At 45.1% G+C, this 27,005-nt stretch overlaps 1 protein-coding gene across 2 annotated transcripts in view; it reads left to right on the plus strand.

Annotated features, from left to right (window-relative positions):
- The first annotated feature begins 1,463 nt into the window (after positions 1–1,463).
- The window catches only part of LOC116946082 (cytochrome P450 2C5-like), a 34,443-nt gene continuing 8,901 nt past the window's right edge, over positions 1,464–27,005 (plus strand). Inside the window, exons 1-8 of one of the 2 annotated variants that reach the window (XM_076069944.1) lie at positions 1,464–1,655; positions 5,140–5,270; positions 11,976–12,215; positions 13,470–13,632; positions 15,743–15,892; positions 20,149–20,309; positions 20,446–20,619; positions 21,981–22,122. In XM_076069944.1, the coding sequence (XP_075926059.1) occupies positions 11,997–12,215; positions 13,470–13,632; positions 15,743–15,892; positions 20,149–20,309; positions 20,446–20,619; positions 21,981–22,122 (1,009 nt within the window). In that variant the 5' untranslated portion in view covers positions 1,464–1,655; positions 5,140–5,270; positions 11,976–11,996. The remainder of the gene's footprint in view (positions 1,656–5,139; positions 5,271–11,975; positions 12,216–13,469; positions 13,633–15,742; positions 15,893–20,148; positions 20,310–20,445; positions 20,620–21,980; positions 22,123–27,005) is intronic. The other variant, XM_076069943.1, reaches the window with a different exon arrangement.

The following is a 27,005-nucleotide window of genomic DNA, read 5'->3' on the forward strand; positions in this document are numbered from 1 at the left end:
TCCGATATTAGGAAGCCACTGGAGCTATGCACTTTTAAGTCATCTAGATTGACAAACTCGCTGGTTAAAACCGTTTTTTGTATTTAGTTTGTTGTCCTTCCTCCGCACCCCCAATTAGCACTGTGGGCTACATACGGTTCAAAAGTTCAACATACATATGTAGAGTAATAACGCTGGCTGCTGACAGAAAAGTGTTACTGACAGTAGAGGGCAGTATACACGTCATCAGAGAGAGTATATACGGGGGGTAAAGAGAACTAAAGAGAAGCTCAGGAAGGGGTCCACCTAGAAGCCCAGGAACCTGTTAGTAGGTTCCATAAAGGGGCCGTGGCAAGGGCAAAGCGAGGCCAGGCCGGGAGGATAAAAGGGGCCCGGGGAGAGAGCTCGGGGCTGTTTGCTGGAAGTGGATCCCCTTGCTGTGTTGTTGCTCTTCACCTTCAGCACTGCCGTCTTAACCATCCCTAGATGCCGCTATCTAGACAGCCTACCAACTGTGCTAGCTGGATAGTGACGTCGAATTAGACGGATGTGTGACTAGTGTGTAAGCACATAGGGCATGTATGGTTACCTAGCGTGTGAGAATAAAGAAGGTGCCTTAACGATCCCTGTCTCCGAAGTGCGTCACTACACATACATGCCTGTACAGGGACTCCTCTACTTATGAACGAGTTAGGTTCCAGCCAGAGGTCAGTTCATCAGTCGATTTGTTCACAAGTCCAACTTTACTCCCGTCGATTCCAAACATGTTGTACGGCATCTACACTAAACACGGGGAATGGCTTTAAAAGTTGTATAATCTCCTGTAGCTCTAGATGGCACCACCGTCATCTATTACGTGGCAGTTGATCTTACGACTCTCGGTCTGAACGGGCAACTGGACATACAGATAGGTTTCTTCGTATCTCTGAAAGTTCGTAAGTAGAGGAGTTCCTATACTCTAGAATCTAGATGGAGAAAACTCGCCTGTTTATTAAATCCATTTACTGTACTGCCACGCACTGATCATATTGCAACCCAAGTGTGGTTGGGAGTCTCACAAATCTGTGTGATCCACTAGCCTTTGTTCTATCACAGACCCAGCTGAAACAACAGCGTTCCTCTTTGTGGTTACTTCCCTTCGTGGATCTGCAATGCCCGTCACGCTTTGTTGGCTGCGTAGCTTCAAAACAACTCCCACACTGCAGGTCACCTCAGTTCTCTTTCTGCTTGTTTCATCACACACAGCTCCACTTTGGAATTCCCTCCCACCATCCCATTTCCCATGCCCTTCCTCAATTCAAACGACGCTAAACTTTAACCGAGTGATCTTGATAGTGATGAGTTGTTGGTCGCTTGTTGTTTTATACATTTGGAATCCGTGCTCAGCAACTCTATGACAAAAAAATAGCAGTTGGCCAATCAGAGAAGTCTTCAATGTTGACTTACATGATGTAGAAATGTTATATATGAGGGAGGGGGAAGCTCAGCTTTTTATTTAAAGGGATGTAAGCAGGTGAAGTTCTGGGATTCCAGAAGGCTATTTAGACTGGAAAGTTGCCGTTTTGGCAGCATTCAAGAATCGTTATCAATACATGTTTGTCCTAACCCCACTTTGGCGTCTAAGTTAATTTGCCAGTTTTTATTTTTAGAGGACATTTGTTTGGGCAGTGTTTAAGGTAAGTGAAAGTGCCTCTTAACAAAATGCTACACACAGATGCCCTGGAGGTTTTATAATACAGATAGGAAAATTATACATTTTTATTTAAAACTTTCGTGACTGCAGGGATTCATATTCTTGGTAAAAAAATAAAAATATATATTTTTTATTATTTATTGTTTCCCTTCCTCGTGACTTTACCGAAAGAACCAAGAATAGGAAAATTATAGTTGAGTTGTCACCCTTTACCGTGTGTACAACACGTGCTCACCACTGTCAATGGGTGTAGGAGGTGGGTACGAACTTACGGTGTACTGCATACCCGTGTAAGTATGCATTGTATGACCTCGTCCCGGCAGGCAAGGCTACGTAGGTTGAGTCATGTAGCCCACATGCTCAGCCACCGCATCCCAAACAGCTTTTGTTCAGCCGGATAGAGGGGGCTAAACGGGCACGGCACGGGCTAGAGAAGAGATGGAATGATGTGGTACGACAGAATATGGAGTCGAGTGGAATTGCCAATAACTGGTACCTGCGGTGTCAAGATCGGCCTCAGTGGATGAGGCTTGTGAAGGATGCTATCAGGAAGTTGGAGGCAGACGCCCTCCAGCAAAACAGACGAGGGATGCTCACAACGAGCGAAGCACTGGGCAGTTAAAATACAGCAAGTTGGCACAGTAGGTGATGCATCACCCAGTCATCTCAGTCAGTCAACCCATGGTACCTGGGTCTCTTCAGTGACCTGCCAGCAGGCGTTCAACACTTCACATGGCTTTAAAGTGCACATAGCCTGGAACAAGCGCCGTGGTGATGTGACCACCACTTAGTGGTGAATGGCGGCTGTTGTTGATGTATGTACGTAGTGGACTCCAAACTCCATGACGTTATCTCGCCAATCTCTTCTGACACTCTTCCTATGAAGAATTAAAGCTTCCGTGACTACATAAATTACTGTTTTTTTATGTAAAGTCACGTATGTAGAAATACCATAAAATTATATTAAAATAAATCAATCACGACGTTTCGACCGCAACACAAGCGATCTTCATCAGGTGTAAAATAACAAATAGCGAGGGAGCATATAGAGCGACACCAACGCAACACATAGAGAGCGCCAAACTGCACGGAGGTAAATACAACAATAGGTCTCTCATCGTCTTGTTGTATTTACCTCCGTGCAGTTTGGCGCTCTCTATGTGTTGCGTTGGTGTCGCCCTATATGCTCCCTCGTTATTTGTTATTTTACACTTGATGAAGATCGCTTGTGTTGCGATCGAAACGTCGTGATTTATTTTAATATAATTTTATGGTATTTCTACATACGTGACTTTACCGAAAAAAAACATTGAGTCTTCCTATGCTTCTCTTCCCTTCTCTCAGTCTCCATTCCGCAGTTGAATTTGTGTATTTTCTCTTTGGTTCTCATGTGTAACGATTCAGAATAGGTGGGGGGGTTATGGAGCGTGTGCTTCCCTTCGGAGAGAGGTAGCACACCAGGTGGATTGGTCATTTTGCAACAATTTTATGGATGATACTTCCATGTACACTTATAGGCAGAACCCCACAAGTATTCTGACTTGTGTGCTCTATAATGGGACGTAATAAAGAAAAAGGAATCCATTTGTACACGCAACGCAACCCCGATGCACCCACCGGCACGCCCGTTTACAGGGACTCAATGGTCCTGGGTGTCCCAGGTATTAATAGTCAGCCTGGAGCAATATGCAGTGCTTTGGTGCCTTTTTTGGTGTGGTGTCTCCACACTATAGCAGTAGATAGAGCACTGGTGGCTCCCTTGGTGTCGTGTGTCCACCTTTCAGCATTAAGTAGAACACTGCTGCTTCCTTTTGTGTGGTGTCTCCCCACTGCAGCATTAAGTAGATGCGCCTGGCTGCTGCTGTCTGCTGGCACCACGCCCTTCTCTTTATGTTCCCCTTCTTTGTTTCCCCTTTTATAGCAGGTCAATTTGCAGAATCGGGCTTCCCCACACCCATACTCCTAAACGTGGTACGACCGGTTGTAACTGATACAGAGGGAAGCCAGGGGTGTTACCCTCAATTTTCATCTTGGTCACATCATGACCATTTCCGCTTAGTTGTTCTGCTTTAATAACAGAAACGTTGGCTCGTGTTTGCTTCCCTTCTTCATTCATCAACCTGCTCTCTGGTAAAATGTCAACGGACCACATCTGCATCCACTGGATGGCAGTGCGGCGCAGTGGTAACATTCGCGTCTCGTAGCAAGAAGGTCCTTGGGATCGATTCCCAATTCGGGTGCCTTCTGTGTGGAGTTTGTATGTTCCCCACTTATGTTCTCCATGAGTTTCCTCTGGGTTCCCCGGTTTCCTGCCAACGGTAAAATAAACCACAATCCATAAGAGTTGTTTGGGTTAGATCACTTGAATATACATATGTCTTTCAACCGGCCACCACACGTAAATAAAACATGCCAATTGACATGTTTGTTTATGTGACAAACCTCACTAATTGGCTGTGTCGGGTGGAGGCGGGTTTATCGACACAATTATATTTACGCGATCTATCCCAGAAAAAAAACCTCTTATGGATGAAATTGGTTGCGAAAGCCTATTACGTTTTCAACAAAACACACAATATAACTGGTGTTGGCCAGACATGCCAGTGCTGAAAAATACCTGCGAATGACATCATAAGAGATTGGTGCCAGAAAGATGTGGCCACTACTTGAAGAAAGTGGAAACAAATAACGAAATGTGCAGTGGACACCTACGGGCTATCTGCTCATGAATAGTGATGATGATACGTCCTGACTTGTTGACTACCCTGTGTAGTGTGTTATACACTGAGTCTCACACACTGTAGTTGGAGGCAATACTTTTAATAAACACAACCCTCATGACTTGGGTTCTATAGCTAGGTGTCTATCTGTTCGCTGTGTGCGTGCGGGTTAGTGTAGTGAACGGGCCAGCCAGCACACACGCCGTCTGACCCACGATTGAGTGTGTCAGGCTACACTCAACCGACGAACGAGGAGCAAAGACGAAGAGATGCGGGACTCCAGGCTGAACCCCCCAACGGACCGCGATTCCTCTCCGGGCTCCCCCTTTATTTTCCTGGCCGTGGCTTCACCACGCCCTCAGCCCTGCCCCCTAATGTATGAAGGCAGGGCTCTCAGCCCCCGGCCACGTGTCCCTCCAGTACCCGGCGCTACAGTATAGTGACAGTATATGTCACTACATTACCCCCCCCCCCCCTTTATAAAATCCAGCCGACCCGGCTGTCAAACCCCCGAATTTCAAATGGGAGAGAAGACTTTTTTTTTAAAACTCAAGTTAGGGCAGAGGAATTTTTTTTAAATAAACTCCTCAATGTTCCCCACAGCCAATACGGCTGGCCGTCATTTCCTAAGTGGCAAAGCGTGACCCCCAATACAAAACCTGAACCAGTAACAAATAACAATGAACAAGAACAACCAACGCGGGAAAGTTAACTATCCTCCCCTACTCTTTGGTTCTTTCGGTAAAGTCGCGTAGGTATAAAATACATTAAATCACGTTTCTGGCGCAACACAAGCGTCCGTCATCAGGTGGGACAACCACAGCAAGAAACAATTGCTGAAGTGGGCAGAAGAGCTGCTGTGACAAGAGTCTATATAGGTAAGAGAGGGGGGAGGAGCCACGGAAGAGATATAGAGAGGGGGGTGTGGGGTGAACGTTCGCAAGTCGGATAGTTAAAAACAATTCATAAGTCGGGGATGGCTTGCATGAGCCAAAACTGATTAGATGTAATCATTAACAACATTGGGCAACTTCTCTAAACGGAGGCCACATTGGAAACCTTTAATCTGTGCCTATGCAATATCAGATAGAGTTCATGCACGCAGACAACAGTATGATTTTTTTAGGGTAACCAAATAATTAATCCAGGAGTTGAACCCATTGGTTTTCTGGTACAATATGGGTTAATCGTTTTCCAAAACCTGCGTTCAATTACATTCAAATATGCATATTAATTCAAAATTTGCAAAGCAATTTTTTTATAACTATAGCGCATTGTGAAATGTATATCTTGCTTATGTTTTCTAAATGGTATTGCATATTTTTTTATTTAAAGCTTTCGTGACTGCAGTAATTCATATTCTTAGCTCTTTCGGTAAAGTCACGTTGAAGGGAAACAATAAAATAATAAAATATATATAAAACAATAAAAAAATTCTCACGACGTTTCGACCATAACACAAACGGTCGTCATCAGGTGTGTCGGTTTGCATGAATATATTTATTTTTAAACGGTGTATTTATTTATTTATTAAAAACCACTTCTGCAGTACAAAATTCTACTCACCTGGTATCGACAATCAAGGGTATTTCCCTGTCCCCAGACGACCTGCTTGTCAGTTTTGATGTAGTTTCCTTATTCACCAAGGTTCCTGTACCTGACACTATCGCAATCATTGAAGACTTGGTTCATCAAGGACTAAACACTGAGGTACCCCCCCTGGTGAGACACTGTTTAACCAATACATACTTCACTTGGGATGGAACTTTCTACAAACAAACTGAGGGCACCCCAATGGGCTCCCCCTATCTCCGGTTATAGCTAACATTTTCATGGAGAAATTTGAGACTGACGCCATCCAGACTGCCACTCTGCGCCCAACCTTATGGAAGAGGTACGTGGATGACACTTTTGTCATCTGGCCACATGGCCGGCCTGCTCTAGACCAATTCTTCGACCACATCAATTCCATATACCCAGCCATCAGATTTACCATGGAAGTCGAAAAAGATGGCAAGCTACCTTTTTTGGATGTCCTAATTAAAAAGAGACCTGATGGTTCAATGAGCCACTCTGTCTACAGGAAAGCTACCCATACGGATGCTTATCTGAAACCGGATTCCCACCACCATCCATCACAGAAGAATTCTCTCATCAAGACTCTGTATCATAGAGCCCAATGCATATCCGACCAGGAACACATAGGCAGTGAACTCAAGCACGTACACCAAGCTCTTAAGGCTAATGGTTACTCCGACTATACAATCCGCAAAGCTATCACTCAAACCATGAAGAAGGGCCCTCTTGAGGAGCCTTTCAAAACCATCACTTTACCCTACATTGCGGGGATCACAAAAAAAGATCTCCAAAATCTTGAATAAACACAAGATCCAGGTCCGTTTCAACACATTACATAAAATCCGTGATCTGGTTCCATCTGTAAAAGATGTGATTCCGGACATATAGTACCCTGGTGTCTACAAACTAAGTTGCCTCTGTGGTAGTAGTTACATTGGAGAAACTAAACGCCATGTCTCGGACCGCATTCGTGAACAGAAAGCAGACCGTAAACACGGTAGGACCAACACCTCTGCCGTGGCAGATCATTGTTATAATTCAGTAGGCTCACATGACATTGACTTTTCCAAGATAGAGGTTCTTTGTAAGCCATCTGGCTACCATGAGAGATTCGTTCATGAGGCTATTCACATATACAAGCACAGAGCCAATTTCAACCGAGAAGATGGATTTTGGCTTAGCAATCATTGGAAAGATTTGATAAACCATTTCAGGTCTTAATTGATTGTTCACGCTTACAGTGGCTTTCAGACAGCATACATGAATTTTTCGTCTCCCCCCTCCTCTTTTCAGAACATAGATGGACTAGTCCTTCTAAATAAACTGCCAAATCGCTGCGCGTGGCGCTGACGTTTTTTATAAATAAATAAATACACCGTTTAAAAATAAATACATTTATGCAAACCGACACACCTGATGACGACCGTTTGTGTTATGGTCGAAACGTCGTGAGAATTTTTTTATTGTTTTATATATATTTTATTATTTTATTGTTTCCCTTCAACGTGACTTTACCGAAAGAGCTAAGAATATGGTTTCCTTTCGATTTAAAGCTTTCGTGACTGCAATGATTCATCTTCTTTGGTTCTTTCGGTAAAGTCACGTAGAATGAGAATAAAATAATAAATTGATAAAATAAAATAACACAATAATATTCTCACGACGTTTCGGCCACAACACAAGCGGCCTTCATCAGGTGAAGGGAGCGAGACTGTCTGGTAGGACAGCGCTGGAGTGAGAGAGCCACGTTCAGATCACGGCTTTTAAGCTGTGTGAGAGGAACAAAGAGCATTAGAGTCGCGGCATCTCTTCAGAAAGGTGAGAGACTCGATTAGTTGAGCCTTCTTATCCCGAAGTCTGTTGAATGATCTTAAGGATGTGTGGAATCCCTCCCCGTAGAGGCGGTTAAATTTCGATTTAAAGCTTTCGTGACTGCAATGATTCATCTTCTTTGGTTCTTTCGGTAAAGTCACGTAGAATGAGAATAAAATAATAAATTGATAAAATAAAATAACACAATAATATTCTCACGACGTTTCGGCCACAACACAAGCGGCCTTCACCAGGTGAAGGGAGCGAGACTGTCTGGTAGGACAGCGCTGGAGTGAGAGAGCCACGTTCAGATCACGGCTTTTAAGCTGTGTGAGAGGAACAAAGAGCCTTAGAGTCGCGGCATCTCTTCAGAAAGGTGAGAGACTCGATTAGTTGAGCCTTCTTATCCCGAAGTCTGTTGAATGATCTTAAGGATGTGTGGAATCCCTCCCCGTAGAGGCGGTTAAATTTCGATTTAAAGCTTTCGTGACTGCAATGATTCATCTTCTTTGGTTCTTTCGGTAAAGTCACGTAGAATGAGAATAAAATAATAAATTGATCAAATAAAATAACACAATAATATTCTCACGACGTTTCGGCCACAACACAAGCGGCCTTCATCAGGTGAAGGGAGCGAGACTGTCTGGTAGGACAGCGCTGGAGTGAGAGAGCCACGTTCAGATCACGGCTTTTAAGCTGTGTGAGAGGAACAAAGAGCCTTAGAGTCGCGGCATCTCTTCAGAAAGGTGAGAGACTCGATTAGTTGAGCCTTCTTATCCCGAAGTCTGTTGAATGATCTTAAGGATGTGTGGAATCCCTCCCCGTAGAGGCGGTTAAATTTCGATTTAAAGCTTTCGTGACTGCAATGATTCATCTTCTTTGGTTCTTTCGGTAAAGTCACGTAGAATGAGAATAGAATAATAAATTGATCAAATAAAATAACACAATAATATTCTCACGACGTTTCGGCCACAACACAAGCGGCCTTCATCAGGTGAAGGGAGCGAGACTGTCTGGTAGGACAGCGCTGGAGTGAGAGAGCCACGTTCAGATCACGGCTTTTAAGCTGTGTGAGAGGAACAAAGAGCCTTAGAGTCGCGGCATCTCTTCAGAAAGGTGAGAGACTCGATTAGTTGAGCCTTCTTATCCCGAAGTCTGTTGAATGATCTTAAGGATGTGTGGAATCCCTCCCCGTAGAGGCGGTTAAATTTCGATTTAAAGCTTTCGTGACTGCAATGATCTGAACGTGGCTCTCTCACTCCAGCGCTGTCCTACCAGACAGTCTCGCTCCCTTCACCTGATGAAGGCCGCTTGTGTTGTGGCCGAAACGTCGTGAGAATATTATTGTGTTATTTTATTTTATCAATTTATTATTTTATTCTCATTCTACGTGACTTTACCGAAAGAACCAAAGAAGATGAATCATTGCAGTCACGAAAGCTTTAAATCGAAATTTAACCGCCTCTACGGGGAGGGATTCCACACATCCTTAAGATCATTCAACAGACTTCGGGATAAGAAGGCTCAACTAATCGAGTCTCTCACCTTTCTGAAGAGATGCCGCGACTCTAAGGCTCTTTGTTCCTCTCACACAGCTTAAAAGCCGTGATCTGAACGTGGCTCTCTCACTCCAGCACTGTCCTACCAGACAGTCTCGCTCCCTTCACCTGATGAAGGCCGCTTGTGTTGTGGCCGAAACGTCGTGAGAATATTGTGTTATTTTATTTTATCAATTTATTATTTTATTCTCATTCTACGTGACTTTACCGAAAGAACCAAAGAAGATGAATCATTGCAGTCACGAAAGCTTTAAATCGAAATTTAACCGCCTCTACGGGGAGGGATTCCACACATCCTTAAGATCATTCAACAGACTTCGGGATAAGAAGGCTCAACTAATCGAGTCTCTCACCTTTCTGAAGAGATGCCGCGACTCTAAGGCTCTTTGTTCCTCTCACACAGCTTAAAAGCCGTGATCTGAACGTGGCTCTCTCACTCCAGCGCTGTCCTACCAGACAGTCTCGCTCCCTTCACCTGATGAAGGCCGCTTGTGTTGTGGCCGAAACGTCGTGAGAATATTATTGTGTTATTTTATTTTATCAATTTATTATTTTATTCTCATTCTACGTGACTTCACCGAAAGAACCAAAGAAGATGAATCATTGCAGTCACGAAAGCTTTAAATCGAAATTTAACCGCCTCTACGGGGAGGGATTCCACACATCCTTAAGATCATTCAACAGACTTCGGGATAAGAAGGCTCAACTAATCGAGTCTCTCACCTTTCTGAAGAGATGCCGCGACTCTAAGGCTCTTTGTTCCTCTCACACAGCTTAAAAGCTGTGATCTGAACGTGGCTCTCTCACTCCAGCGCTGTCCTACCAGACAGTCTCGCTCCCTTCACCTGATGAAGGCCGCTTGTGTTGTGGCCGAAACGTCGTGAGAATATTATTGTGTTATTTTATTTTATCAATTTATTATTTTATTCTCATTCTACGTGACTTTACCGAAAGAACCAAAGAAGATGAATCATTGCAGTCACGAAAGATTTAAATCGAAATTTAACCGCCTCTACGGGGAGGGATTCCACACATCCTTAAGATCATTCAACAGACTTCGGGATAAGAAGGCTCAACTAATCGAGTCTCTCACCTTTCTGAAGAGATGCCGCGACTCTAAGGCTCTTTGTTCCTCTCACACAGCTTAAAAGCCGTGATCTGAACGTGGCTCTCTCACTCCAGCGCTGTCCTACCAGACAGTCTCGCTCCCTTCACCTGATGAAGGCCGCTTGTGTTGTGGCCGAAACGTCGTGAAAATATTATTGTGTTATTTTATTTTATCAATTTATTATTTTATTCTCATTCTACGTGACTTTACCGAAAGAACCAAAGAAGATGAATCATTGCAGTCACGAAAGCTTTAAATCGAAATTTAACCGCCTCTACGGGGAGGGATTCCACACATCCTTAAGATCATTCAACAGACTTCGGGATAAGAAGGCTCAACTAATCGAGTCTCTCACCTTTCTGAAGAGATGCCGCGACTCTAAGGCTCTTTGTTCCTCTCACACAGCTTAAAAGCCGTGATCTGAACGTGGCTCTCTCACTCCAGCGCTGTCCTACCAGACAGTCTCGCTCCCTTCACCTGATGAAGGCCGCTTGTGTTGTGGCCGAAACGTCGTGAGAATATTATTGTGTTATTTTATTTTATCAATTTATTATTTTATTCTCATTCTACGTGACTTTACCGAAAGAACCAAAGAAGACTAAGAATATGGTGTTGCATATGTGCGAACTGCACTTTAAACATTCATTGATGTATACACCACGAGCAAAAAAAATATATAAACATTCTACAGAATTTTTTTTATTATTTTAATATGAACTGTAAGTTATTATGTTCTTCGTATTGCTACAAGTTAGCCCCTTAGAAAAGAACGTTACCGTGATATTTGCTGGGAAAATCGGGTTTAACTTTTTTGAGAAAAACTTAGTGGGAAAAGTGAATAAATGCTTTTTCAAATGACGTAGGCCCTCCATCTTCCAAAGTTGAAGCTGACTTGTGGCATACGGAAGTCGACTTACGAGCAGGTTACATTCCTGAGACCCATTCGTAAGTCGATTTGTTCGTATCTCGGAGCTCAAAATATAATTGTACTCTGCAGTACATAGTCAGTGTTATATGTTGTGCTTTTGTGAAACAAAGGAAGGAATTGTTAAAATCATAAATAAGAAGAAATAGTGTACATTCGCATGTAATACTTGAATAAATACTATATAGTAAATAAAGCATACATAAAGCAATGACAATTTAAAAAATACGTTTTATTTCCACTTACCTTGAATCCTGATGCTGGCTTGCATGTATGCATGTTGAACTTATTTCGCACTGTACGAAGCCAAATGTGCTAATCAGAGGTGCTTGTCAAAAGGGGCGGGTCACTGTCCGCATCACCCAGGATGCTGGGGATTCGTTACATCTCACAGAGGACCGCTCCGTCAAACAAAATAGTTCTGCGGTTCGGTTTGGTTCGTAAAGTGCGACCGAAACGTTAAGATGGTTAAACAATAACATCTTATGGCGGTTCGTTGGTAGGTGCGGATGTTTGTAATTCGGACGTTTGTATCTTGAGGACTGTCTGTTATGGTCGTTGTTTTTTTTATATATAACACATTTTTTAACTGTTTGGCCAGAGCGCCGGCATATCTCCGAAAATGGTGCCGGATGTGCTGGGGATGGACACGATGCTGCCGACGTTTGGCACCACGGCGCTGGCCCTGTTGGCTGTGTTGGTGCTCCTCTTCCTGCTGCTCTCTGGCCCCCTGTGCCTCAAAAATGACCCCAAGGGCTTCCCACCTGGTCCTCGGCCATGGCCGTTGATTGGCAACATCCACCAGCTTGACCTCAACTCCCTGTACAAGTCCTTCATGAAGGTAATCAAGGGGATTAAATGGGCGTAGACATGACCCGATATTCAGTGTCAAAAACCATTTCGCTCCAACTTCATCTTGCCACATGACAACGTGCACTGAAGGTTAGTTGAGTAAACTGGTTGACTTTTGGTGTACGTAACTTCACTGCAGTTAGCTTGAACTAAGCACCCATTTGTTCCATGATTCTTTACAATCTAACCAAAAATTTTAGTCTAGAAAATATCAATAACTGTTGTCACCATTGGCTGCCATGAAGGAGCGTGCCGTGGCAGGAGATCGCTGTGCCACAACTTTGTCAGCTTCATCTCAACATCTGTGTTCACTTTGGACACATCACGGGGATAGTCCCATTTTAATGTACAACTGTGCTTGGCTTCCTGCCTCGGGCATGCCGATTTTGTCATGGGTTTGCTGGATACTTGGCATCCTGAGATGTTCTATTCATATACATCGTGAGGCACGCCACACTAAGGTCTTGACCAATATTCTGTATCGGCTTTATTTGCTCATTCAATGTCAAATTATGATCTGTTGGATTCTGGATCACCCCTTCTGGTTTAGGCCTTAACGAGAACTAGCTCAACTTTATAATTGGCACGAATTCAATCTTGTGCCCCTTCAGGGTCTTTAAGATCTGCCGATAGTGCCCCTTTTATGTATTCAGTACCTTCATCTCGGCTGCGGTCCTTGGGGTTGATCGGACGTTTATTGAGGTAACCCCCCTCACCCCCCGGGTTGTGGAACTCCTGATGGTTGGCGATATCATCGATGTGTTGATATCTTTCAATTCCCTCACCCTAATTCTGAATAAATAAATAAAACATTCAAAAAAGGTTTTGTCTAATTAGCACTGGTTTTCTCTGGCTCTTATTTTGCCATGCGTTTCCCTTTGTTATCGTTCTGATATTCGTGCGTGGGTTGTCTTGAGGCATTGTGAACGGCACCTAATTAGTGCTAATTATTACTGTGAAAGCGTTTAGCATGAACCTCCAAAAAAAGCATTGAAGCTCAGAATGGTTTTGTATATATGTTGAAATTTTTCGCACCATACGTAGCCAACCGTGCTAATCGGAGGTGCGGGAGAAGGACAACAAACTAAAAACAAAAAGTTGGATATATCCGTGCGATGATAATAATCATCGCACATCTCTTTCACGATATATTTCATGGATCAAATGTGATCACGTGTAACGAGACTAATTTTTCAATGACATATGCCACACATACACACGTGTTGTTTCATGGGTCCCTTAGCTCTCCGAGACTTACGGTCCGGTTTTTAGCGTGTCCATGGGCTTGAGCTGGGTCGTGGTGATCGTTGGCTTTGACGCCGTGAGAGATGCTCTCGTTCATCAAGCCGAGGTGTTTGCCGGTCGTCCCAAAGTGCCGATCTTTGAATTCTTGGACATGCACGATGGTAGGTCATGCACGTAATTTATTTTTGTAAGTTTATTCCGTCGCTTTTTTTTCTTCTCCGCAAGATCCAAGTCAATGTTCTGTCGCTGCAGAATGCTATGCTGGGTTTGTCACACTGCCACAATCCCACTATTACTGTACAGCGGGTGGGGGGTTGGTGGGGAGGGGGGTAGCGGCCCAGCCTGCCAAGGTGCCACCTCGGCCAGCTGAGCAATCTAGGTGAGGCCGGGGGCTCTGCACGGGACTAGTACTATATTCTTGGTTATTTCAGTAAAGTCACGTAGATAGGAAAATAGTCATAAAAAATAAAGTGATTAAAATAGTAAAAGTAAATAAAAACAATACATAACAAAAAAATCACTCATGTAGACTGTGGCCTGGTTCTTAATCGGAGAGAGTGTACTGGCAGTCTATAATGTAGACTGTTGCCTGGTTTTTACGCTGCTGAGCATATTAGCAGTCTATTATGTAGACTGTGGCAATGGTTATTAAACTGAGTGAGCATTTAATAACCATTATAGACTGCCAGTATGCTCACCGAGGTTAAGAACCAGGCAACAGGCTACATTATAGACTGCCAGTACACTCACCCAGCTTAATAACTATTGCTACAGTCTACATTATAGACTGCCAGTACACTCACCAAACTTAACCAGGCTACAGTCTACATTATAGATTGCCTGTACACTCCGATTTAGAACCAGGCTACAGTCTACATTAGTGGTTTATTGTTTTTAATGCTTTTTTTCATTATTATTTATTCACTTTATTATAATTTTTCTATCTACGTGACTTTACCGAAAAAAAACAACGAATATGAATTGCTGCAGTCACGAAAGTTTTAAGTCAAGAAGTTTGTACTATTCTCGAGTTAGTATAGCTACTACTACAGCCATTACACATTGCTATAGAGTTCGTATAGCTATTACTACAGCCAATAGAGTCAGTAGATACTACTATACAGTCCGTAGATACTACTACAGTCAGTAGATACTACTATAGAGTCAGTAAAAACGCCTGTAAAGTTCGTAAATACTACTACTGTCAGTAGATACTGCTACTACGGTCAGTTGATACTATTATTCAGTCAGTAGATACTACTGTAGAGCCAGATACTACTGTAGGTATATATGCCTACGGGGAGGTAAAAATATTTTTTTGGGGGGGGGTCGACAATTTTCGGAAACCTTTTAGATCAAATATTTACCCACCACTTTTTATTACTTTTTCATTCAGGACTTCTTCAACCCTCTTATAACGAAGATCCCCCCCCCTTTAACTGACTGTTAGCGAAAGTGCTGTTCCCGAGCGCCTATGGAAGCCGGCACGGCACACGAGGGGGTAGGTGGCCATCACCACGCCCGGCCGCCTTTGTTTATACGCCGCACAGAGATACTCATTTCAGGCCAAGTTAACCTCGGGGAGGCCCAGGACCGTTTCAGATAATCGTCACTGGTGTCGACCGTGGGAACCGAATTTGTGTCGCCGGGTTCGAAGCGCAGCACACTAAACCGCGACACACTTCCACACACCCCCGTCCCCCTCCCCCACTATCTCCTTCCCCTAAAATCTCCCCCTCCTCAGTCTGACGATTTATACCAAGCTAATAATAATGACAATTTATATTGCACCATGACATGGCAAGCCATTACAATCGCGCTGAACAATTTACAATAAACATTCGATAAGTCCATTGTATCCAGAATGTGATGCAGTGTCACTCTTGGTTACCCGAGTGAGTTATTCCACAAGGTTTTATTTCGTTAAGTCTGCCACCACCCAATACAGCCAATTTGTCACAGATACAAAACAGACCAATTAGTTACTAATTCAGCACACTGGTGTGTTGGAGATGAAACCTACAAGAATTACAACACACCGGTTAGTGCTGAACTAGTAACTAATTGGCACGTTTACATGACAAACATAACTAATTGGCTGTGTTCAGGTGGTGGCGGGCTTAACAACACATTTATATTTACGCGATTGAACCCTAAAAAACTATTATAAAAATAATGGTGTATTGTTGTTATTTACAATATAGGCCAATGAGGTTATAAAAAAAAAACATACATTCTCATTGGTACGTCTTCATTGCCTGTGAAACGCAGGTTTGGTAATGTCTGTGGGCAAAGCGTGGAGGAACAGGAGACGCTTTTCCATTAGGACCCTCAAGAGCTTTGGCATGGGCAAACATAGCATTGGGGACAGAATCGTCGAAGAGACCGAGTTTCTAGTGCAACACATAGCACAAACAGAAGGTAATTATTTTACAAACATTGTCATTTTTTTCATTTTTATGAATGATCAATGAAGGACCCAATGATTTACCCCCCCCCCCCCACCAATATATTTTAATAAAAAATATTTGCATAAATTAAGAATTCATTTAATTTCATTATGTCATGAGCTTGTGCATAATATTGGGAAAAGACTGTCTAGGTTGGACAGGAGACACGGAAGAAGAAGCTGTATAACTTCCATGAAGATAAGATCAGATTTGTGGATAAACCGCACACCTGAGATTTTGAAATAAATTAATAAATCATTAATTTTCCCTTAAGCCCAAATTAATAATCTAAAAACAGTTCTACATTGTTATTCTTGAAAATCTTTATAACAAGTCACGTGCTTAAACCAAACAAATATGTTGCTCCGGTTAATTCGAAATCGATGTGATGACCTCTATAGTACAGTAGTTGAATATCTTTACAACAGTGAGTGGAGTTTCCTCTTCCAAGGATCGACAACTTATTGTGGTAGAGAGGTTTGCGTGTTCCAATGATCCCAAGAGCGAAGCCGTCGGGAGCCTCGCACTCCTTGTAGGGTCACCCACCCACGGCTGCAAAGGCAAAGGAGAAGTTCCAGACTAAAAGCGATCCAAGAAGTCCTCAACGACAGAATAGGCAAACACTGTTGGACTCCATGGCTGTAAAGGCAGACGAAAGCTGCAACGGGAAAAGTGGCTCCAATCGTCGCAGCTCGCCATGCCACTGGACCCAGCCACTAACCCGTCAAAATCGTGTGGATCCCACCTGCACACCGGGTTCCCCACGGAAATCAACTCCACTTGCAGGTTTTCATCAGGTTAGTGAAAAGTCCTGCAGCGATGAACAATTAGCGAAGGGGGCAGAGCTGTAAATCGGGAATCCCTCAGTAAAGACTCTGCATGCAGGCGGTGGATGTGTGATGGTCTTTGGACACCCGCACCAGAATAGAGGTGTCCTTTGGCAGCAACATCTGTGGCTGAGCAGTCCTCTTTAGGATGCCCTCTGCTCACCCTCAAATGGGGGAAGGGGCTAGAAAATGTGCCTTCAATGTAGGCTATCCCACATTTCCTGGCTGGGAAACCGCACCAAGCGGGGTCACCATAACTTTTGGTCGAACAAAAACAAAACAAAAACTAAATGGATGAAAATAAACTAAAAGAAAGATACATTTTGCCACATGGAATGTAAGAACACTCATGGACAACATCAAGAGTGATTGCCCAAAACGAAGAACAGCCATTGTGTCCAGAGAGTTAGTGAAGCACTACATTGATATTGCTGCTCTCAGTGAAACACAACTACCCAGAGAGGGACAACTGAGGGAAACAAGAGGAGCAGGGTATACCTTCTTCTGGAAGGCGAAGCTGGACAGTGAACCTCGGATCAATGGAGTCGGCTTCGCAGTCAAAATTGAGATTGCTGACGGAACTTCCCACAGGCATCAACGAAAGGCTGATGACCCTATGCCTCCACCTAAACCAAAACCAACATGCAGCTGTCATCAGCGCCTATCCCGCGACCCTCGACATGGATGATGGCATTAAAGAGCAGTTCTACTCCGATCTCGATGACACCCTCACCGCCATCCCGAGAAGCGACAAGGTCATACTCCTAGGCAACTTCAATGCCCGGGTTGGACGTGACCACAGCATCTGGAGTGGAACTATTGGCAAGGACGGGGTGGGAAAAGTCAACGCCAACAGCATCCTCCTCCTGACCATACGGCCTGATCACAACAGACACAGTCTTTCGCCAGAAAGACCAACAAAAAAACACATGGAAGCACCCCAGGTCCAAGCACTGGCACCTCCTGGACTATGTCATCATCCGTGCCAGTGATCTGAGAGACATTCTCTTTACAAAAATGAAGGGATCCGATCGACCACCGTCTTGTGCGCTCCATGATGGTTATTCATCTGGCACTGAGACACCGGAAGACCAGGAAGACCAGCCAGAAAAAGCTGAATCTTTCAGCACTAAAGGCCCCTGGAAAGCGAGAGGAGCGTCAAGCACAACTTGATACCGCATTGGAAAACCTTACGATGCCAGAGGCCACCGCCATCCACACACAATGGAACCAGCTCAAAACCACTGTACTACACTCGTGTGCCTAGACCATCGGCTACGAACCACGAAGACAAGAGGACTGGTTTGACTCAAAATGCACCCAGGTCCGTGACCTCCTTGAGTGTAAGCTGCTGCCTTCCTCGCATGCCAAAACCACCCGAGGACACGGCACAGGACTGTATCTTACCACCAACTAAAGGCCGAAAACAAAATAGCAGATCCGCGCCATGAAGAACAGCTGGTGGGTGGAAAAGGCAATTGCAAAACCCCATAAAGCACCACCTCAGCGAGCCACCAACCATCGGTGAACTGAGGTGTGCCATCAAGAAGAAGAAGTCCAACAGAGCCTGCGGTCCAGATAGCATCCCAGCTAACGTCTTCCAAGCTGGCAGCCACCTGCTCTCTGCAAGGCTCCACAAGCTGATCCTCTGGATCTGGCACAAAGAAGACCTCCCCAGCAACCTCAGGAGTGTGACCATCCTGTTGCTGAGAAAGTCCTGCCGGAGACACAGTGCAGATTCCGTCCATCCTGGGGCACTGCAAATGTGGTCTTTGCTGCCCGGCAGATTCAAGAAAAGTGTCAAGCGAAGCATCAAGAACTGTTCTTGGCATTCATCGACCTAACCAAGGTATTTGACTCCCTCAACCGGGAAGCCCATTGGAGTATCCTCCACCATCTTGGATGTCCGGAGAAGTTTGCCACCATCCTGTTGCTCCTGCACAACGACATGACCACCACCGTGCGAAGTGGGGGATCTGAAACCGATGCCTTTCAGATCCAAACAAGTGTCAGACAGGGTTGTGTGATCGCCCCACCTTATTCACTATCTATATGGTCATGGTCACCCTCCTCGCCGACGGTCGCCTTCCATCTGGCGTCAGCATCCAGTACCGTCTGGATGGGAAGCTCTTCAACCTTGGACGTTTTCGGGCAAAGTAGAAGCTTACCACAAAGGATATCCATGATCTGCAGTTTGCAGACGACTGCTGCGTGGTGGCTCACTCTGTGTGGGACATCCAAATGACCCTCGATGTATTGAACTCTGCATATAAGAGACTTAACCTTGAACATCACCAAAACCAAAATCCTCCACCAACCGCCATCCAATCAACCAAACAACCCTCCGACAATCTATGTCGATGAAGAGGCACTTGAATTTGTGGAGTATTTCCCTTACCTCGGTATTCATCTCTCCCAAATGGCCACTGTCGACGAGGAGATCCAATATTGAGTGCAATGCACCAGCGCCGCCTTCTACAAACTGCGACAGCACCGCCTTCAATAGCAAAGATTTCTACAGGTCAACAAAGCTCCTAGTTTACTGGGCCGTTGTCATCCCAATGCTCATCTACTTCAGCAAAACATGGACAACCTACCGGTGCCATGTCACTGCACTGGAGTGCTTCCATCAGCGCTGCCAAGTGAGAAGATCAATGCACCAATGCGAGTGTCCTCCTTCTAACTGACACTACCAGCATTGAAGCGATACTTCTAATAAAAAAAACTCTGGTGGACCGGCCACTGCATCCGCATGCCCAAGAACTGCTTTCCCTGCCAGATCCTTTTCCCCCAGCTCTCCATTGGTCAGTGAACGAGGGGAGGATGAAGGAAGCGGTTCAAGGATACCCTCAAGTCCTCCCTGAAGTGCGGAAAAATCAGCCTTCAAGACTGAGAATAGCAGGTTGCTGACCGCCTCGGGTGGCACCGCTGCATCCACCAGGCCACGGCCCACTTCGAGACCCAACATCTCTATGCCATAGTGGATCAATGCCAGAAAAAAAGGGAAACCAACCCGGCACTGTTGATTCCACTTCCATCTGGGACCACGTGCCATTATTGCCCAATTATCTGTTGATCCGGAATAGAACTCCTCAGCCACCTGAAGAACCACCACTAAACCTGATGGATGTCATCCTCAAACTCCAAGGGACTGCCAATGATGAGGGCGGGTGGAGTTTGATTGATTTTGAATGGCTCGGCTCTGCTGTCATCCACTCAGTGAGCTTCTGCAGAAAATGGATATTTTCGGATCCGCGATTTTGTATTATTCGCGGCCGCCCTCCCTGTCCGTAGCACGGATAATCGAGAGTCTACTGCATGAAATATTACTTTCTTAAAAACAAGTAATGCTTAAAAAGGTTTGCGACTGTTTTTTTATTATTATTTTCTTTGTTTTTAGAGAAACCATGCGACATTGTTTCCTCCATCCAGCCAGCAGTGTCTAATATCATCTGTTCCCTTGTATTTGGGAAACGCTTTGACTACAGCGATGAAGAGTTTCTGCATCTAATTACATTAATAAATGAAGATGTCAAATTGACTGGAAATGCTTGGGCTCAGGTGAGTGAATTTTCTTCGTTAGGTGTAGGCAGCAGTCTCATTCCGGCAAAACATGTTTGTTAATCAACCCCTCTTATTTGTGCGCATTGTTTTTCTTATGAAGGATTTTAACGCTTCGCCAATGTTTCTTTTACAGATGGTAAATTTTTTGCCCATTTTGAAGCACTGTCCTGGGCCACACAGAAAGGTCATCAAAAACTTAGTCCAGTTCACGAAGTTCGTGAAATCCAGCATTGCCAAGCATCGCGCCACGAGGAGCGCGGGCGAGCCTCGAGATTACATCGATGCATTTCTCGATAAGATCACCGAGGTTTGCAAATTTCAATCCGAAGCTCAGCCATGTACAAAAATCACTGTACTTGGGCATGCAACCACACAGGGAACGCTGGGGGGCGGGCAACAGCTGACCTTTCACCCCTGACTGGAAACGAGTGGCAGATGCGTATGCGTTCCATCACAAACGGATCTATTCTGCACAGACCGCACAAAGACAAAGATCCCCCCCATATAGCCTATAACAAACTGTTGGGGCAAGTGCTGTTAGTGAGTAGCACCTATGAAGACCAGTACAACACACGAGGGTGTGGGTGGTCAAAACTACTCCCGGCCGCCTTTGTTTACCCAGTGGTGATGTTTTACATACTGCACCAGGTACTAATTTGAGGCTGAGTCGACCCAGGGGAGGCCCAGGGCCAGTTCAGATAATGTCACTGGTGTTGGCGGTGAGTAGGAATCGAACTCGAGGGGATAGCCTACCCCGGCAATCCCCTCGACTCTCTCACTCGTCTGCCCGGAGCGGGGGATCAGCCAACACCGCTCTGCGACGAGGAGAGAGACCCTCTTCCAGCCGCTCCTTACTCTGGCCCCCAACGACGACCCCGCACCCGTCCCCGGGTCCCCCTTAAGAATCCATTTGGGCGGCTCCTCCCCCCAGCTCAGTACTGCCCACCTTCTCGCATGCGCCATCCGAAAGCCCCTTCCGTAACCCGTAATGTTACATCATCCTTGGCCCCACATGACTCTCAACCCGTTCGCATCTCCTTCCGCTCGCCCCCTCATGGCATACCCACACTACTCCTCTACACTAGTACAGCACACCGGTGTGTTGGAGAGTAAATCCATATAATTTACAATTAAGGGTACAACATTCCGCCAGTAATTACAACTAGAATCGTCAGGCGATAGCCAGAATTGTGGAGAAATCTTCCTCCTGTTACGGTCTTAAATAGAGAGATAAATGTGATGTCGTCACTGTAAGCCAATCAGGTGCAAAGGCCAGATGTGGGGGGGGGGGGGGTAATGTATGCAAATAAATTACAATGGATATCCAGTACCAACACATTTATAGTTACGCGATCTAACCCAAAAACCCCTATTATGGATAATATTGATCGTGAAAACCTACGTGTTAAACCATCAGTAGGGTGGGGAATGCATCACGATGGCATCACATTGTGGTGGTGGTGAAATTAGCCTCACTCCGCCTCTAAATTACCATTGGTCGGAAATAGTGGAGCAGACTGGCGCTCTACGCATCCCAGAGGCCGAATCTGCCGCGTATGTCAAGAGTAACTATGGGTCTACTCCAGTAGCCGAAGAGAATATTAACATTGACGATGCAGATACTATACCACACTATATTTCTAACTATATATTCCATTACATTTTCAGGAGTCCGGAAAAGCCGATTCATCATTTTGTGAAAAATCCCTTCACATCTCGGTAATCAACCTGTTTCAAGCAGGTACCGAAACAACCTCCACATTGCTCCAATGGGCTCTCTACCTCATGGTGAAACACCCTGACATACAGAGTAAGTCTGAAAATAGTTGGCGGTAAAATAAAAAAATGTATTGCAATGCAGAATGATCCACTTGTCTCTTCATTTTTTTCAGGAGGATCTGGCTGGATTATATATACAGTAGTTAAAGAGCACAATGTTCATAATTAGAAAGTTGTGGGTCCAAGGCCCAGTTATAACTGCTTTCACCTAAAATAAACCCCATTCCACATTTTTCAAATCATGGGGTGGGGGAGATTGATTCTGCACAAATAACGATTTCTTAAACCAAAGACGATGAAGTGAGGCCTTTCTTCCAAAACTGTTCAGATTGACGAGCTTTGAACTAAAGGGTCTCTAGCTCTGGTGAATACCAAGGGGACGGCTGGCTGGCTGAAATTAATCGGGACCTACGGGGAGTCATGGAATCCAGACTATCAGAGAGTGTAGAGTTATACTCAAGCACAGCCTCATCAATAGGGAGTAGATTGGACTCAGATAAAACCGAGAGATATAAAGCATCAGTAAGGGTAGCTGGACAAATGGATTTCAAATTACGAAAGGAGATCTGACTATAGGAAGGAGCAAGGCAAAATAAGGACATTTCAAAGGACACTGTAGAATGGTCAGATAGACCCACATCGAACACTGATAGATTACTCACGTGAACAGCAGTAGAGCAAACCAGATCCAGAGTATGACCATCGGAATTGGTAGGTTCCCTGAACATGCTGAATGAAACTCAACACATCAAGAGTTGCCAGAAAGTCCCTGGCAAAAGGATTAGTTGGCTCATCAACATGGGTATTCAAATCGCCAAGCAACTGTATCCGGTCGTAGCGGGGGCAGAGCATGGAGAATAACTGTGAAATATTTCAAGGAAAGGAGAGACAGCTTTGGTGGGCGATAACTAACACAATCAGAAGAGATATACCATGAGTTGCATAGTTGATGCGGCATAGTAGAATTAGCACTGATAAGTGCAAGGCCACCACCACGACCTGACGATGATGGCATCTCAAAAAGAGAGAATCCAGGTGGCACAGCCTCAAAAAGTAAAAGATGGTCACAAGGCCAGTGCCAGGTCTCGACTAGACACATGCGATTAATAGACCTGTCGGTGATAAGATCATTAACAAGCAATGCCTTGCTGCTCAGCGATCGTACATTAAGAAGTGTGAACCAAACAAGACCCTTAACATATCTATTGGAGGCACTAGGCACGTAATTTGTGACCCTTGCTAACTCTGCATCCACGAGGATGACTGTGTTTTAAACATCGTCCCCGTAAGAGGCCGAGTGAACAGTGTTCAGCGCCAACAGTACAGTTGAGATCCTGAGAGCGATCATTACAATGGAGGCTGATCAGGAAATCACGGGAAAGACAAGTATACCTGGATGGACCAAGATTTGGATGAATGCCGATCAAGGGGAGCACCCTAGGCAGGAAATTAACAGGTCCTGCCTTACCACTTGTAGCTCCAGGCCCAACAGCGTCAAACAGAAACAAATACAGCAACAAATACAACAAAGGTGACTGGCAGGCAGCGCAAGTAGTGGCGCCTGCAGCGTCAGGCCTTGCGTTAGCGGGCAGCAAGCAAATAGGTCGCAGGAGTAGTGGTGGTGGTGAGTGGGTGGCAGGCCATGCCATGCTCCTGCTCGCAGGTGGTACTGAGCGCGGGCCCAGCCATGCCGAGCTCTCACTGGCTGTTGGTGCCGAGCAGGGGACGAGACGCACCGAACTCCCACTCACTGGTGTTGTTGCTGAGCGCCGAGCGAGTGGTGGAGCTGAGTGGGGGGCGAGCCATACCAAGGTCCGACTCACTGGTGGTGGTGGTGTTTAGTGGGGGGCGAACCACGTCCAATTCCTACTCGCTGATGTTGCTTGGCGGACGAGCCCCGCCGAGCTCCCACTCGCTGGAATTGTTGGGCGGGGGACGAACCATGTCGAGCCAAAGTAATGATAATAATGAAGAAAATAATAAAACTAAATAAATAAGAAGAACGCTTAAGATGGGAAGGATCAAAGAAAATCGAGGAAAAGTGAAGGAAAAATGGGGAAAGGCATGGGAGTAACCAATAGTAGGGGCACGTTACAGTGAGGGAAAAAAGTATTTGATCCCCTGCTGATTTTGTACGTTTGCCCACTGACAAAGAAATGATCAGTCTATAATTTTAATGGTAGGTTTGTTTGAACAGTGACAGACAGAATAACAACAAAAAAATCCAGAAAAACGCATGTCAAAAATGTTGTGAATTGATTTGCATTTTAATGAGGGAAATAAGTATTTGACCCCTCTGCAAACATGACTTAGTACTTGGTGGCAAAACCCTTGTTGGAAATCACAGAGGTCAGGCATTTCTTGTAGTTGGCCACCAGGTTTGCACACATCTCAGGAGGGATTTTGTCCCACTCCTCTTTCCAGATCTTCTCCAAGTCATTAAGGTTTCGAGGCTGACGTTTGGCAACTCGAACCTTCAGCTCTCTCCTCAGATTTTCTATGGGATTAAGGTCTGGAGACTGGCTAGGCCACTCCAGGACCTTAATGTGCTTCTTCTTCTTCTTAATCCTTCTTTGTTGCCTTGGCCATGTGTTTTGGGTCATTGTCATGCTGGAATACCCATCCACGACCCATTTTCAATGCCCTGGCTGAGGGAAGGTTCTCCCCCAAGATTTGACGGTACATGCCCCGTCCATTGTTCCTTTGATGCGGTGAAGTTGTCCTGTCCCCTTAGTAGAAAAACACCCCCAAAGCATATTGTTTCCACCTCCATGTTTGACGGTGGGGATGGTGTTCTTGGGGTCATAGGCAGCATTCTTCCTCCTCCAAACACGGCGAGTTGAGTTGATGCCAAAGAGCTCCATTTTGGTCTCATCTGACCACAACACTTTCACCCAGTTGTCCTCTGAATCATTCAGATGTTCATTGGCAAACTTCAAACGGACATGTATATGTGCTTTCTTGAGCATGGGGACCTTGCAGGATTCCAGTCCTTCACGGCGTAGTGTGTTACCAATTGTTTTCTTGGTGACTATGGTCCCAGCTGCCTTGAGATCATTGACAAGATCCTCCCGTGTAGATCTGGTCTGATTCCTCACCGTTATCATGATCATTGCAACTCCATGAGGTGAGATCTTGCATGGAGCCCCAGGCCGAGGGAGATTGACAGTTTCGATTTAAAGCTTTCGTGACTGCAGGGATTCATCTTCTTGGTTCGTTCGGTAAAGTCACGTAGAGTGGAAACGTGCCTTTACCGAAAGAACCAAGAAGAAGATTGACAGTTCTTTTGTGTTTCTTCCATTTGCGAATAATCGCACCAACTGTTGGCACCTTCTCACCAAGCTGCTTGGGAATGGTCTTGTAGCCCATTCCAGCCTTGTGTAGGTCTACAATTTTGTCCCTGACATCCTTGGAGAGCTCTTTGGTCTTGGCCATGGTGGAGAGTTTGGAATCTGATTGATTGATTGATTGCTTCTGTGGACAGGTGTCTTTTATACAGGTAAAAGCTGAGATTAGGAGCACTCCCTTTAAGAGTGTGCTCCTAATCTCAGCTCGATACCTGTATAAAAGACACCTGGGAGCCAGAAATCTGTCTGATTGAGAGGGGGTCAAATACTTATTTCCCTCATTAAAATGCAAATCAATTTATAACATTTTTGACATGCGTTTTTCTGGATTTTGTTGTTGTTATTCTGTTTCTCACTGTTCAAATAAACCTCCCATTAAAATGATAGACTGATCATTTCTTTGTCAGTGGGCAAATGTACAAAATCAGCAGGGGATCAAATACTTTTTTCCCTCACTGTAAGAGCAAACGGTGACTGCAGTCAGCTGGCGAAGCACTGTTGCCATCTTTATAGAGCATAAGAAGGTGCATAAATAGACCATAAAATACAATTGCTTATATTAGGCTTAGAATATAGATGGTTTAAGGAGTTAAGCGAGCCAGTTGCTCTCAAAACGCTCAGATGGGCGTCGATGATTGGCTGAGGTCAGCTGAGTCCACTTAGGAGCGCTCCAATTAGCCGAAATGGGCGGGTCCGCGTGATACAGTAAACATAACCATTAATCGAAAATGTATCGTTAATATAAACAATGGGGACCCTTTGGAGAGGCGGATCGTTACTCGATGGCATCGTAAACCAAGGGACCACTGTACGATGTGGAAAGTTTCTGCCATCCCGCACAATAATATCACACTTCGGGGGGTGCAGTTTTCATTGGAGAGCACGAAATGAGGACATGGCAACTCATTGTGGGCCCAAAATTCCATGTGTGCTAGGTAACAATTATGCAAATGAAATTGTACCTCACCACAGAGAAATGAGGAGGGGGGAGACAGACACTTTATAATGAATATACACGTGCTATTACTAATGTAGTGTTCTTCACGGAGGCACACACTTGAACTTGGAGGCAACATGTTTATTACTACCACGGTTAACTCAGACCCCAACAGGATAACTACTCATTTGAGTCAGGTCAGTAAGGTACTGCCTGACTCACGATGCCAAACGTGATGACCGAAGAGCGAGGAGCGAGATTCCTGAATACGGACCTTCCTTTTATGCCCCTGAGCGTGGCCTGGCTCCGCCCTAGGCCATGTCCCCTTATAGACCCTACTAGAAGGTTCTGGGCCTTATGTCACGTGTCTCTCTCGCCACCCCTTGGCCCCCCTCGCTACCCTCTCCTGGTCACGTGCCCTCTCGGGTTCACCCAGACTGTCATGTCCTGAAGTGCCCTCTCTCTGGCCGTCACTAGAAGCGTGCCCCCAAGGGCCCGCTTCTATGCCATGCACACTCTGGTGCCAGAGAGACGCTAACATGCACAGTACCACTCTTCTTCCAATAGCTGGCGCTAAACACCATAGTGACTCAATATGCGTCACTACACTAATAAGTATGTGTTTTACCA

Source organism: Petromyzon marinus, chromosome 26 (assembly GCF_048934315.1).
Source record: "Petromyzon marinus isolate PM22_M1 ecotype Great Lakes invasive population chromosome 26, UKy_Petmar_22M1.pri1.0, whole genome shotgun sequence".
Taxonomy (NCBI): Eukaryota; Metazoa; Chordata; class Hyperoartia; order Petromyzontiformes; family Petromyzontidae; genus Petromyzon; species Petromyzon marinus.